Source organism: Bacillus rossius, chromosome 7, assembly GCF_032445375.1.
Source record: "Bacillus rossius redtenbacheri isolate Brsri chromosome 7, Brsri_v3, whole genome shotgun sequence".
NCBI classification, from domain to species: Eukaryota; Metazoa; Arthropoda; class Insecta; order Phasmatodea; family Bacillidae; genus Bacillus; species Bacillus rossius.
The window spans coordinates 71726021-71739622 of NC_086335.1; the positions used below are offsets into that span (position 1 = coordinate 71726021).

The 13602-nt window shown below is 35.9% G+C and overlaps 3 protein-coding genes across 11 annotated transcripts in view; 2 read left to right on the plus strand and 1 right to left on the minus strand.

Annotated features, from left to right (window-relative positions):
• Window positions 1-3766, minus strand: part of LOC134534369 (tyrosine-protein phosphatase non-receptor type 23) — a 28968-nt gene extending 25202 nt beyond the window's left edge. For 6 of the 9 annotated variants that reach the window (XM_063372814.1, XM_063372820.1, XM_063372819.1 and 3 more), the window contains exon 1: window positions 3297-3765. In XM_063372814.1, the coding sequence (XP_063228884.1) occupies window positions 3297-3383 (87 nt within the window). In that variant the 5' untranslated portion in view covers window positions 3384-3765. Of the gene's footprint in view, window positions 1-3296 lie in introns of all 9 variants that reach the window. The other 3 variants (XM_063372821.1, XM_063372815.1, XM_063372818.1) reach the window with 2 other exon arrangements.
• A 1741-nt stretch (window positions 3767-5507) lies between these two features.
• LOC134534378 (protein transport protein Sec61 subunit beta) lies at window positions 5508-13591 on the plus strand. The gene is made up of 4 exons (XM_063372837.1): window positions 5508-5670; window positions 5748-5845; window positions 8117-8215; window positions 12950-13591. The coding sequence occupies exons 1-4, from the start codon at window positions 5668-5670 to the stop codon at window positions 13035-13037; spliced, it is 288 nt and encodes a 95-aa protein (XP_063228907.1). The 5' UTR covers window positions 5508-5667; the 3' UTR covers window positions 13038-13591.
• LOC134534375 (uncharacterized) lies at window positions 8225-13138 on the plus strand. The gene is made up of 2 exons (XM_063372835.1): window positions 8225-11454; window positions 11947-13138. The coding sequence occupies exon 1, from the start codon at window positions 10195-10197 to the stop codon at window positions 11353-11355; it is 1161 nt and encodes a 386-aa protein (XP_063228905.1). The 5' UTR covers window positions 8225-10194; the 3' UTR covers window positions 11356-11454; window positions 11947-13138.
• Window positions 13592-13602: the final 11 nt, after the last annotated feature.

Genomic DNA, 13602 nt, shown 5'->3' on the forward strand with positions numbered 1-13602 from the left:
ATGATTATTGAAGAGTTAAGAGTTTGCGTGCATTTATTTGCTGTGTTCTGCAAGAAGGGTGTTGCGTGTTTAATTTGTGATGTTATGTTAAATATTTCTTTTCTTACATTAGATGAATAATAAAACTGATAGGGTAACGAGTCATTCCATATCAAATCAACCAATGAAAAATTAATTTAGAAACTTCATGTTTCAGATTTATATGATTTTTTGTATATTGGTAATATCAACTAAATACATTATAAATCTATTTTTTCTAAAAAAAAATTTTGAGTAGTTTTTTTTGTATAAATTTTTGAAAATTGCAAAAATAGCTAATTTTAGCAATGTTTTGGATCACTCAAATACAAGTAGGTTTCCAACTAATGGTGCTAGAAGGCTGTTTGACAGCTCATTTTAAAGGTCATTGAATGGGCTTCAATTTGATATGTAACATGACCAACTTCGGAAAAAAAAATAATTTTTATTTGTTTTCAAAAGTTTTAATATTGAATTTCCATAAAACACCATTTTCGATTTTTTTAAAAACATAGTATGTTATTCCTACATATATTGGTTAGATTTGTGCCAAATTTCAAGGTGGAGAATCAATGGGATCATGAGTAAATAGAAATGAGAAGTTTAGTAGATGCTTAAGGGGGCATGGTAGATAAAAAAATGCTTTAAGCGTCAGTTGGACGTTATTGGTTTTTGGAAGACAACATTGAAAAACTGCAAAACAACAATCCTACATAATGTTATTTGCCAACTTTATTAGCAGACGTCCTAAAAAGACAATTCTCGAGCGTTGTTTCTTCCACAGCAATTAAATGTTCGAAATTACCAAGGCAAAAGTTTTGGCTTCAAGTAACCTTCAGTTTTTAATTAATGCATTTAGCTCTTGTTTAGATACCATGCCGCCTTAAGAAATAGTTGCAGCAAGGAAGAGTAGCATAATTTTACATAAAATTTTGACTTAGTAAAGTATTCAAATTTTATTGTTATAGACTAAAATTTTTTTACAAATTAGAAAACAGGGATAACAAATCTTACCTTACATTCATCCAGTGTTCTTTGATTAAACATTTGATCAATATGATAATACATAGCACGTGATCTTGCTAAACAGATGTAGCCTAAGTTATAACTAACAAAACATGTGACTGTGAAATACGATATCTTTTGGTGGTTTGCATGTATATTGGCAAAAAATAATGAGAATAATGAAGTTAAAGTTAGTTTTTTACATCCCAAAGGACCTGCTGCTTCCTTTTTTTTATCCAACACCAAGAGCCGATATACTAGACATTAGAACTGAGATCATCTTAAAAAGGTTGAACCTTGTACAGCAACTGAGAGAACTTTTACACTCACTAAAGAAGAGATTGTAGAGACATCACACCTGCTTGAACGAAGTATGCCACAACCTAAGTGAAAACTGTAAATAATTAAATATATACTAAACAGATTTTTTTCATGAGCAATTATATGTTTTGTCAGTTATAACTTAAGCTACATCCTTTCAGCAAGATCATGTGCTTTGAACTTAGGCTACATCTGTTCAGCAAGATCACGTGCTATGTATTATCATATTGATCAAATGTTTAATCAAAGAACACTGGATGAATGTAAGGTAAGATTTGTTATCCCTGTTTTCTAATTTGTAAAAAATTTTTAGTCTATAACAATAAAATTTGAATACTTTACTAAGTCAAAATTTTATGTAAAATTATGCTACTCTTCCTTGCTGCAACTATTTCTTAAGGCGGCATGGTATCTAAACAAGAGCTAAATGCATTAATTAAAAACTGAAGGTTACTTGAAGCCAAAACTTTTGCCTTGGTAATTTCGAACATTTAATTGCTGCGGAAGAAACAACGCTCGAGAATTGTCTTTTTAGGACGTCTGCTAATAAAGTTGGCAAATAACATTATGTAGGATTGTTGTTTTGCAGTTTTTCAATGTTGTCTTCCAAAAACCAATAACGTCCAACTGACGCTTAAAGCATTTATTTATCTACCATGCCCCCTTAAGCATCTACTAAACTTCTCATTTTTATTTACTCATGATCCCATTGATTCTCCACCTTGAAATTTGGCACAAATCTAACCAATATATGTAGGAATAACATACTATTTTTAAAAAAAAAAAATCGAAAATGGTGTTTTTTAGAAATTCAATATTAAAACTTTTGAAAATAAATAAAAATTATTTTTTTTTCCGAAGTTGGTCATGTTGCATATCAAATTGAAGCGCATTCAATGACCTTTAAAATGAGCTGTCAAACAGCCTTCTAGCACCATTAGTTGGAAACCTACTCGTATTTGAGTGATCCAAAACATTGCTAAAATTGGCTATTTATGCAATTTTCAAAAAAAAAAAAAAAAAAAAAAAAACTACTCAAATTTTTTTTTTTAGAAAAAAATAGATTTATAATGTATTTAGTTGATATTACCAATATACAAAAAAACATGAAAATCTAAGGTGTAGAGGTTAAGGCCTCTAGTTGATTTCATATGGAATGACCCTAAGGCAAAAGTCTTGCTCTACTAGGTGAGGTTGGTTCTGCACTCCTTGAAGAGAAGCAATGTGAAAGGCTTGGAAAGTTAAGTTCAGCTCATTTAAATTAGTTACAAGTATTCATTGCACCATGGTAGCGATATTGATGAAGTTGCCAACAAGGAAATACTGAAGAAATTATGAACCCTACGTTCATAAATGACTACTATGGGAATAAGGATTATTGGTCGATGAAAACTTATGCTTTTTAGCACAAAACACATTTCTTGAGATTATATTAGAGTGCAAAATATAGTTTAAGTATCACATTCTATACGAGAATAGAAAGGGCTATTGCATAGTTAAAAATACCTTGGAACATTGATTGAAAATGATTAATTCAATTATAAAGTGGTATTGCTCAAAATATACTAAAATAAGCTATATTGTGATATAGAATAATACAGTATGTGATAAAAAATTAGTATTGTGTTCTAGACAAGAATAGGCATAGCTATAACCGATAAAATAGGCCTATCTACACTATGTTAGTTCCATTGAGAAATGTATTTTGTGCAAACCAATCATGCTACTGTTTCTTGCTCAAAACCCCCATAAGAACACAGGGATGGTAATGATGTGAGCTCAGCCATGCTGGTGATATCAACAATACTGTTAAGGTATCGCAATCTAGACCACACAATAATCTTCAGTATTACAAATATTACCTGGATGTGCTATTTGGTTGACATGAATTGAGTCTCTTCATGTTCCACGATGATATTAATTCTGTTACTACTGTTCAAAATGTTACTTACCTGTTTAAGTTTTGGTCCAAACGAAGGTGCTTCAGGACTAACTTTCAGTTCAAAATGAACCATAGGCAACCTGGGAACAGCTTCCATTGTAATTGCTCGATAAGCAATAGCTTCGTATTAATGTCAGTTCCCTATTGACTCATCACTAATTAGATTATCACCTGACAATTCATTCTTGTATACACCTATATCACAGCACAGCTCCGCCCCGCATTCTGTTTTCTATGAATTTGTTTTTTTGATTGGCTGTCAAACATCACCAGACATAGAACTGAAATTTCTTTAATAACTTTCTTCTATATATTTATATAATGTCGCAATCATACAGCTATAATAATTTTGAAATTTCCGTGCTTCCAGAACAACCACAAATTACAAACTTAACAGTTATTTAAAAACACGAGATATCAGGCAAGTGAAAACCAACCTACAAAATAGAGTTCTGGAGAAATGTGCGCATATATGACAGTCAACTATAATGATAGTCAAATATAACTAACTTAATTTTTTTTAAATCTGTCTATTGTTTCTGAACGAAACCAATTTATTTATGAATTTACTTTATTTTCTTCTTTTCAGGTTTAATATTTTTTTGACACACTGTTGTCTAGTCGTTGGGAAAGCTACTTTCTATATTTTACTTGAAGAAAAGTACTAGGATAGGTAGGTTACATAGTTACATGAAAGGTGGCAATACATTGACCTCGTCAGGTTTAATTATGCATTATTGTAGATTCAGCACTTATTTTCTAATGAGTTGGTGTATTATTATTAACAAAATTGTATTAAATTATTTTATTTTATTTCACTGAAATCAAAATTTTATTTTAGAGTTCATCAATCACAGATAATAATATTATTATTACTTAACCTGCAATTGGGCTTTCACCCGGTGGCAAGAACTCCCACTCACTCCCCTCTCCCCCCCCCCCTCCATCAGCTTTCTCCTCAGCTCCCTCCCATCCCTGACCTCCACCATTTCCTCCCCCAGCCCATTCCACTCCCTCCCCGTCCTCACCCGGAAGGTGTTCCGCCCTCTCTCTGTCCGCCTCCACACCCTCTGGAGCTTACATCTGTGGTCTCTTCGTCCTCTGTACTCCCCTCTATGTACTTTGCTTCCCAATTGCCCCCATCCCCCTTCCCCCTTCAGCACCTTGAACATCCTGACCAACCTTTCCACTCTTCTTCTCCTCTGTAACGTTTCCCACCCCAACTCCTTAATCATTTCCGTTGGGCTATGCAGTTTCCCATCCTGCCCCTCCCTCCTTCTCCACATTCCCATCACCCACCTAGCCGCTCTGCGCTGCACCCCTTCCAGCTCCTTCACCTCAGTCACCAGGTAGGGGTCCCAGACCGCCGCCGCATACTCCAACATTGGCCTGACCAATGTGGAGTATGCCTTCTCCTTTGTCCTCCTCCCAGCTCCCTGCAGGGTCCTACCAAGCAACCCCAGCGCCTGCCTTCCCCTCCTGACCACCCCCTCTATGTGCTCCGCCCATCCTAGGTCATTTTTCAGTGTCACCCCCAGGTACTTATATCCTGCTGCCTCTCTTATCTCCTGCCCCTTCCAGTAATATACATTTCGTGTGACTTTCCTCCTCTTTGTAAATCTGACAACTTTTGTCTTACCAACATTCAAGGACATTCCATTTTTCTCCGTCCATTGCTCCAACCTTATCAAGTCCTCTGTTAAACATCCCCCTTCCCCCACAACCTCATACACTACACAGTCATCTGCAAATAGCCTCCATCAGGCTTTCATGCCCTCCCCCAGATCGTTTATCATAATTGTGAACAACAGAGGCCCCAGCACACTCCCCTGTGGCACCCCCGACGTCACTTCCCCCTCCTCGGAGCTTTCCTCACCCACTCTCACTCTTTGTCTTCTATTCCTCAGGAAATCACCCACCCAGTTTACCACCCTTCCATCCCTCACCAGCAACTCAACCTTTTCCATTAACCTCCTATGGGGGACCTTATCAAACGCCTTTTCAAAATCTATAAAGATTGCATCTATCTGCTTCCCCCCGTCCACCGCTTCCACCAGGTCTAATACAACTAATAATATTAATCATGTGCCAAATATTTATTTATGCTTATTGTTTGTAGCGTTTATTAGTAAAAAGGTTTTTTTGTGAGAGTAATCGGAAAGTGGTCTGTAATGCTTTTAGTTACTCGGTTGTTTATTAAAACTGCATTGTGGGTAGAGCGCATATAAAAATTGTGACGTGGTGTTACGTTTTGGTCAAGTTGGCGACGTGTGTTAACCGTTAGTTTTCCCTTTTGGAAGGTTGACGTTGTTGGCCACATCAAAGTGAATACGGAAGACGGTGTTACAGTGCAACAGTGAACTGAATTAACTATACCAGGGATGGTAAGGCTTGTTGATTTTTAATTGTTTACTAATTTTACATCAGTTATGGTTTGTGAAAATATGTTTGTGTTTTTCAGCCCGCTTCACCGAGCACCACGTCTGTCGGGTCAGGCAGCAGGTCCCCTACCAAAGCTGTGGCTCCAAGGAGCGCTAGCGGAGGAACTGTGAGACAAAGGTATGCGTATATCAACTGTACCTTTGTTACTACATTTCGATGGCTGTAGTACTGAGTAGGAACTGCTGTGGTTTTAGAACGATTGTTATTGGGCTAATATTCGGTACTTATCGGACGTCGCGGCTTTTTAGAACAGAAAGAAAAAATCGGAAACATGGTTTTCACATACTACATACGCCCCTGAATGTATCCTAAAGGGATGATTTCTTAATTCCTAATAGTTTGCAAAAAAATATTAGTTTTGCTTACATTACTATACCAGCATTGGACGTCGTGGCTTCTTGGTACGAAAAGTAAATAAAAAATGTAAAACGTGTGTTTCAAGTACTAGAACTAATTCTAAATTTACCTTTAATACATGGTTGCTTAATTCCTACCGGTCCGTGAAAAATAACTGTTTTTTCACACTGCTGTCGCCAGTCATTGTTTACCCGTGATCGTGTACATCTGTTTAGCACTACTGTAGCCAACTATGGGGAATTAAAAATTCGCTAATTCTTCCATTTCATATATTGAAGTTTCTCCATGGATCCTGAAGGCTTGATTCTGATGGCATTGTCCTGTTGGCTTGATTTTATATTACAAGATGCTTGCTGTTTTAGTTCAGTATGTCATAAGATCTTGTACATAAAAAAAAGACAGTCATATAATAATGAATCATGATCTTAAGTCGAATAAATTTTTTTTTCAACGTGCAATTATAATACTTTTTTATTTCACAATTTCTTTTTTGTGCAAGATCTTCCTATATACTGAACTAAAACAGCAAGCATCATGTACCACAAGATCCAGCCAACAGGATCATGCCTATTTATCATGGGTAAACAATGAATAGTGGCACCAGTGTAAAAATACAGTTAATTTAATGTAAGAATTATAATTTTAATTTTTTCACAAACTGGTAAGAATTACAAAACCATCCTTTCGGAGTAAATTTAGGGACATGTGTATTGTGTTAAAACCATGTTTTCAGATTTTTTCTTTCCGTTCTAAAAAGCAGCGATGTCCGATATTTACCAGTAATAGGTATGTCAATATCTATCCCTTCATGCAGCCATCTTAATTTTTTTTTTACTTTCTATATATGGAGAAAAACAGGAGCGGCAAAGCTAACATTCATATCATTCCATTAAAGGCAGCGTGCAAGTTCAAGTTGTGGACAAAAGGAAGCTGTAGACAACTTGTGATACCTTTAAATCGGTTAACATTTAACATTGGTGAATCACTGATTTCATACGTTAATTTCGTATCAATTACATCAGAATAAAAAGGTAAATTACTAAATTTATATATGAAAAAGGTTTACACGAAAAGAAATCTGAACTAGTAGTGGGCTAGGATGATTATGCGTACAGTCGGCTAAATTGTTTAGTTCACTTTAGCGGAGTTATTGATCTGATCTCGCGATAAGACAAAACACACAAATTGCTACGGATGGACCAACTTTGGATTAATTCTCATTACCAAGAATGTTTTGCAAATGAAGCTGGGTTGCCATCCTCATCTGGAACACTTCAAAGGAGCCAATGATGACAACACAGGATAGGATCGAATGCAGCATTGATGGTTCGTCGTACAGGGACTGGCTCAGTGTCTTCCCCCGTTGTCGTTGCACCTCAACGTGGGTTGCAGTCTGTAGCTGAAGTAACTCTCGGATTATAATTCCTCAGTCCTCTTAGTCTGGATCGTATGATATAGATGTAACTTCTTAGTACTTTAAGTTGGCTGTGGATGTATATATTAGCCTATATTCCACTTGGTCTGAATTAATCAAATCTTCTTGCCAAAACTGGAGTGTAATAGTTGTTCTCTAAAAAAAATCACCAGCAACTATGAATTAATTGAAAATGAACATGCTTTAGATGTATTTAAAGAACTATTTGAAATAAAATTCGGGAAGTCGTCATGAATTAGCATGTCACCGTAGAACGTTTTCAAGGTTATTCCTGGACGTAGTCAACTCTTAATGGTAATATTATAATTCCATGAAGAAAACTCCAATTTAAGTCCTTTTCTTCTATAGTTTTTCATTTAGTCGAAATATTTTATGAATCTTAGCAAGATGCGCATCAGCCAGCTGTGTTTAGTGCTGTGTCTGTCATTTCATCCCGAAAGCACACACGCTCAAGAGTGTACAATTATACTGACAAAATTTCCTCATAAAAAGCCACCCAAAATTATTTCACATTTGGTTAAACAAGTTGTGAGTCGTCCCTGCCCCAGTTAAGTAGTGTCGTGCGTAGCTCAGGGCCGTGTGCTTGGTGACTGCAGGAAGACCACCACCACGACGTCTGCGCGCAACCGGACGACGGGCACCAGCAGCGGAGGCATGTGGAGGTTCTACACGGACGACTCGCCCGGCATCAAAGTGTGAGAGCCACTTTACTCCTAACAGCTCACTGACGTTAAACTGATGTAGTTTGTGGTTAAATGGTGTTTTTACCGATAAAACAGTGTAAAATAATACATTTATTTTTTACAGTGAAACCTCATTATAAAGTGCCTCACTACAAAGGATTATTTCAGGTCACAACACGACGTTTTACATTTAGTAACAGTTCAGGTATGTTGTAATGAGATTTCACTGTGTCAGTGAATGCAAACAGGTGGTAACCCATGTATTGGTAATATCGAAGAGTTCTTAGGGCTTATAATCAGCAGTGCTTGCACTGGAACCATACTGCAGCACAGTCCAGTCATATCGTCTCGTCTGTCGAGATGGAATGTCAGTGTAGGGATAGTTGCAGCTGGGTAATGTGGAAGAATAGCTGAAGAGGTTCAAAAGTAAAACTCTGATTGCTTTCTATGAATTACAGTGATTACTGTATCTTTTTTCTTGCACTTTAATTTTCTCTATAGTACTTATAAGTTTACTTTCCTGCAATAATTTAAGTCACAATAGTCCAACAGTTGATAGCAAACGACAAAAACACAGTGATGGAAAACTAACTTTTTAAAATTTTAAGTTTCCTAATTTTTTTAATTCAAGTTTCGGTTCTTTAAAATACACTACACAAAACCAACCTTTCAAATCTTCATTTTCAGTGACCTTGTGTAGCAATATGATTATTATGCAGGAAAGGTTAACAAACACATTCTTTCAATGTGAACAACATCTTGCGATATAACTCACAAAAAATGTTTGTAATGTGGTATAGTTCACAACAAAATTACGGATGTATAAAAATAAAATAAAAACGCAATCTTAGTTTCAACAATTTTAGGCCATAATTTCTTCTGTTAATTTTTATCTTTGTTAAAAGCATAGTATAATTAGAATTCCTTAAGATAAGAGTGAATAACTGCTTCAAATTTTTGGGTGCGCTTTAAAATTTTTTTCCAATTAATAATCAAACGCTTATGGCATGAACACATTTGAAACAATTTGGCCTATTCTTCAGTTTCTTTCATGTATTGGATACAGGGTTGGGTCATTACACGTAGAATATTATTTTTCTACATACACGTAGAAAATAATGTATAGTATGTAGAATATGTATAATATTTACGTAGAGTATGTAGAAAATTAAGCCTAACATTGTCAAAGAAATATATTGTATTTTAAGTGAAATAATGTATCTTGAGGTTTGTTAAAATATGCACCTCATTAAAATGGAATAATTTATGTTTATACAATTGCACATAATAGCAACAGACTATTGAATGCAGACCAATCAGGGCATAGGAGAGACACATCAGTTGTTTCAAAATGGCTGGCAGGCCAAAGCATTCATTGTGGAGTGACCTGGGTTTTAAGTTGCTCAAAGAAAACAACAAGTGTGTTGCATTTTGTACTGTGTGTCAGAAAACTTTAAAAAAATACTGCTGCAAAACGTCTAGAATCACACAGGTAAGAAAATAATTTTATTGATCTTTAGTACTTAGTTAATATGATATTTATAACCTAAAAAAGCAAGAACTAAACTAGGCACTTATTGCACTAACTGCATATGTATTGTTAATATAATAAATAATTATGAAACTTGATTATCATTAGGCCTACAACACAATTTTATGTCAAGTGAATAATTAATATCTATCTTTAGTTTACTTAATATGATGTTTATAACCAAAAAAGTAAACAAGATGTTCTAACAACAAACTATTAATGGTATAATTATAACAACTTAATTTTTATTATATTACAAACTACATTTGATTTGTATTTGTTTGAGGTTTATGTCATTTTGATAACAGGTAGCCTACAATTAATATAATGTATATTTATTTAGATTTATTCTAACATGCATTCATACATTGATTAAGAAATATAGAGTTAACAGAGACCTAAGGTCATTCATTAGCTTGCCTACAAAACGTGCTTATTTACATGATAAGGACATTGTACAATGCATTTGGAAATTACTTTCAAAGCTTACAAACCTGATTTCTGTTTCAGGAATGTATGCCGCAATGTAACCTCTACAGCGGTTTCCTCTGCATCACAATCTGTTCAACCACACACAATTAAACGAAGACACAAAGTTAGTGATGATGATGATGATGATCCTGTATTTGGCCTTTCCACTCCTAGTGAATCTACGAGTTTCATTGTTGCAACTACAAGCCAAGGATCCTTATCTACAGGTGGCTTACAGTACAAATCTCATGAATATAATTCACTAACCAAAGTTCTAGGCATTCCCACAGTCACAAACACAAACCAACACTCTAATCATTTTAAAAATTTTGTCAAGACTTTAAGACCGTCATACAGGCCACCAGTTCGAAAAACACTTGCAACAACCATTCTTGATGCAGAATATGAAGAGTGCAGAACTTCTTTAAAGTTTGGTGAACATTCTGTTCTGCTCATCGATGGATGGAAGAATGAGGCAGCCAACACAAAAAACATAGCTGCTATGATACATAATGCAGCAGGTGACATTGGATTTCTTGATGCTTGGGATCTGTCGGGAGAGAGTGAAACAGGAAGTGCTCTAAAGGATATTGTTTCACAAGCAATTGTATCTGCACGTGATCTTTACAATACAGAATTATATGCTGTATGTTCGGACAATGCTGCCAATATGATGAAAATGGGTAAAATAATAGATTTGTGGCACATTACATGCAATTCACATACTGGTAATCTTCTTGCAAAAGAGCTTGTCCCACCCCAGCTGGCATCAAGAGTAAATACATTGTTAAAAGCTTTCACTTCAGCTGATCAAGAAGTACGTCTCCTTGCATATGGTGGACACCGGATAACACTGGCATGTGAAACACGATGGTGCAGCAATAGAGATGCATTCCTTTGTCTGCAGAAAAATCTACCAGCAATGAAAAAGGTGGTTGGACAGGGTGTATCAATTGACCCTGCTGCTCTTCAGCTGATGTTTGATGACAACTTCATGAAGCAAGTTTCAGATGGCATCCAGCTGTTTGACCCTGTTTGTACGTTAATCAATAAGTGTCAGCAAAGCAAATTCAGTATTGCTGACGCTGCAGAAGAGTGGATGCAATTACGGTTGCCAGATGGATACATCCAACTCCAAAAAAATGTCTAAAAGAGGCGTGAGCAAGCACTTACCACATATGGCTTAGCAGCAAACTTCTTGCACCCAGTCTACCTAGGGAAGAGGTTTTCTGCAGAACAGCATGATGAGGTATGTACCCAGGAAGTGAATAAATTTAAGGAGGGCTGGGTTGAGAGACTCTGAAGGAAAGGAGGAGGGTGGAGAGATTGGTGAGGATATATCCATGTTTTGAATGGAGAGGGATCATGGGGAAGCTAAGAGACAGATCGGTAAGAGGGCACTACAAGGGAAGGAGGGGCAATTGTTGGACGGTCCATAGGCAGAGAAGGAGAACAGAGAGGAAAGAACTCAATGCTGGTTAGAATGGTGAGAGAGTGGAATGAGCTGGGGGACGAATCTAGGGGTTGGAGCATTCAGGAAAAGTAAGGGTAGAGGGAGGGAAAGAGAGAGGACAGATAAAGTGAACCCTGGAAAATACTGTAGCCCAAATGCAGTTGTAAATTATGTTGTTGTTGTTGTTGTTGTTGTTGTTGTTGTTGTTGTTGTTGTTGTTTTCTTGTTGTTGTTAACATTTGAAATCTTAACTGCTTCTAGTTAGCCACACAAATTAATCTGTTGCAGGTGGAGGAGTTCTTGCTTCAAGAACTTGATGGGCAAGGACTGGATGATCTAGCAAAATTCAAGAGTTCTACAGAGCATAGTATTTTTCAGTTACTTAGAGAGAAAGGTGTTGTTAATCCATCATCTTTCTGGGGGCTTGCTCAACGAAAACATCCAGAAATAAGCAAACTAGCAATTAAGCTCTTGAATATCCCAGCCTCATCTGCACAACTAGAGAGGGCATTTAGTAATTGGTCGTATGTCCACTGCCCCTTACGAAACAGGCTTACATTTGAAAGGTCAAAAAAGTTGCTGCATGTGTACCATACGCTGAAACTTCGAGATGTCCCATCTGATGAATATTGACTGACTTGATAAATGGAAACCAATCCTACTCTCTAGTTTTATTGTACTAAAGAATATTAAATATGTAATTTTAAACATACAAATTCTAGTTTCCAGGTAAATATGTAGTCTGTATGATGTTAATAAACATAATTTTCTACGTGTAGACTATGTAATAAATCTCAATATTCTACATGACATACTCTACAGTAGAATATACATGTAGATTACTTATTTTCTACGCGTAATATTCTACTGACCCAACCCTGATTGGATATATTGTTTTTTTTTTTTTTTTTTTGCCAGTTTGAATGTTAAGTTAAAGGCCACTTACAAAATAAACAAATATGGAAATCAACATATTGCATTATAAAACAAATTATTTAAAAATTGTATACTATAAAGAACAAATTACATTTGAATTTTAAGAAAAATGTATTTTTGAAAAGTGCCAAAAAAATGCTGAATTTGAAAATTAGAATGCATATTTGCTGTCAGGATTTTTACCCCAGCTATGATTGGACTATCTATTCAATGGTTTTGGGTTAGCTTGAAAGTAGTTTAAATTTTTAGGCTGTTGCATCATTGTGAGGTACCAAAAAAAAACCTTAGCATTTCACTTTTTACAAATGGTCGTCGGTGGTCCGTGCAGCCGTGTGAGACGGGCGTGTGGTTGCAGTGGGCCCGTGCCAGTGCTGGTGATGTCGCTGCTCTTCATCGCGTCGGTGTTCATGCTGCACATCTGGGGCAAGTACACCCGCTCCTAGACGGCCGCGGTGCCGCCTCCTCGTCATTCCAAGTCTGCCTGCTCTGTGGTGTGGGGTTGTCTCCGTAAATAAATATACAAGTTTTTTTTTTTTGGATAAAATTGTTTGTACTTATTTATCTGTTTCTGCAACTAGGAAAATTTACATAAAATCGTCAGTATAAAAATAGTTATCTGAATCTGTTCAACAAACATACAAGATATTTTAAAATTTAAATATCAGTCTATATATTAAACACATCTACATCCAGAGTTTGGTACAGAATTTTTTTTTCTACTAAATGACAGTTAAGTGAAACACCATCTGAAGCATGTATTGTACACACAGTGGAACCTCGCTACTGGGAGACTGCCAATGGCGGGAAATATCCTCATAAGTATGAGTACTCTGATAACCGAATATAGAAAACTGAAGTGTCTTAGATTCATGAACCTTCCAAAAATGTCTTCAGTTTCACACTATATCTCGAAAATGGTGCGATGTAGTGAAAAAATACATAGAATAAAATTTGTAGCAAATTAAGTTACGAATAATAAAAGTTGCTGTGAATTTTATTTTGTATTTG

Bases quoted from the DNA above. Each gene is read 5' to 3' on its own strand.
- LOC134534375 (XM_063372835.1), top strand. From the start codon at position 10,195: ATGCATTTGGAAATTACTTTCAAAGCTTACAAACCTGATTTCTGTTTC.
- LOC134534378 (XM_063372837.1), top strand. The intron at 5,846-8,116 runs GTATGCGTATAT...TGGTGACTGCAG, and splicing joins GGAGGAACTGTGAGACAAAG to GAAGACCACCACCACGACGT. The intron at 8,216-12,949 runs GTGAGAGCCACT...GTGTGGTTGCAG, and splicing joins GACTCGCCCGGCATCAAAGT to TGGGCCCGTGCCAGTGCTGG.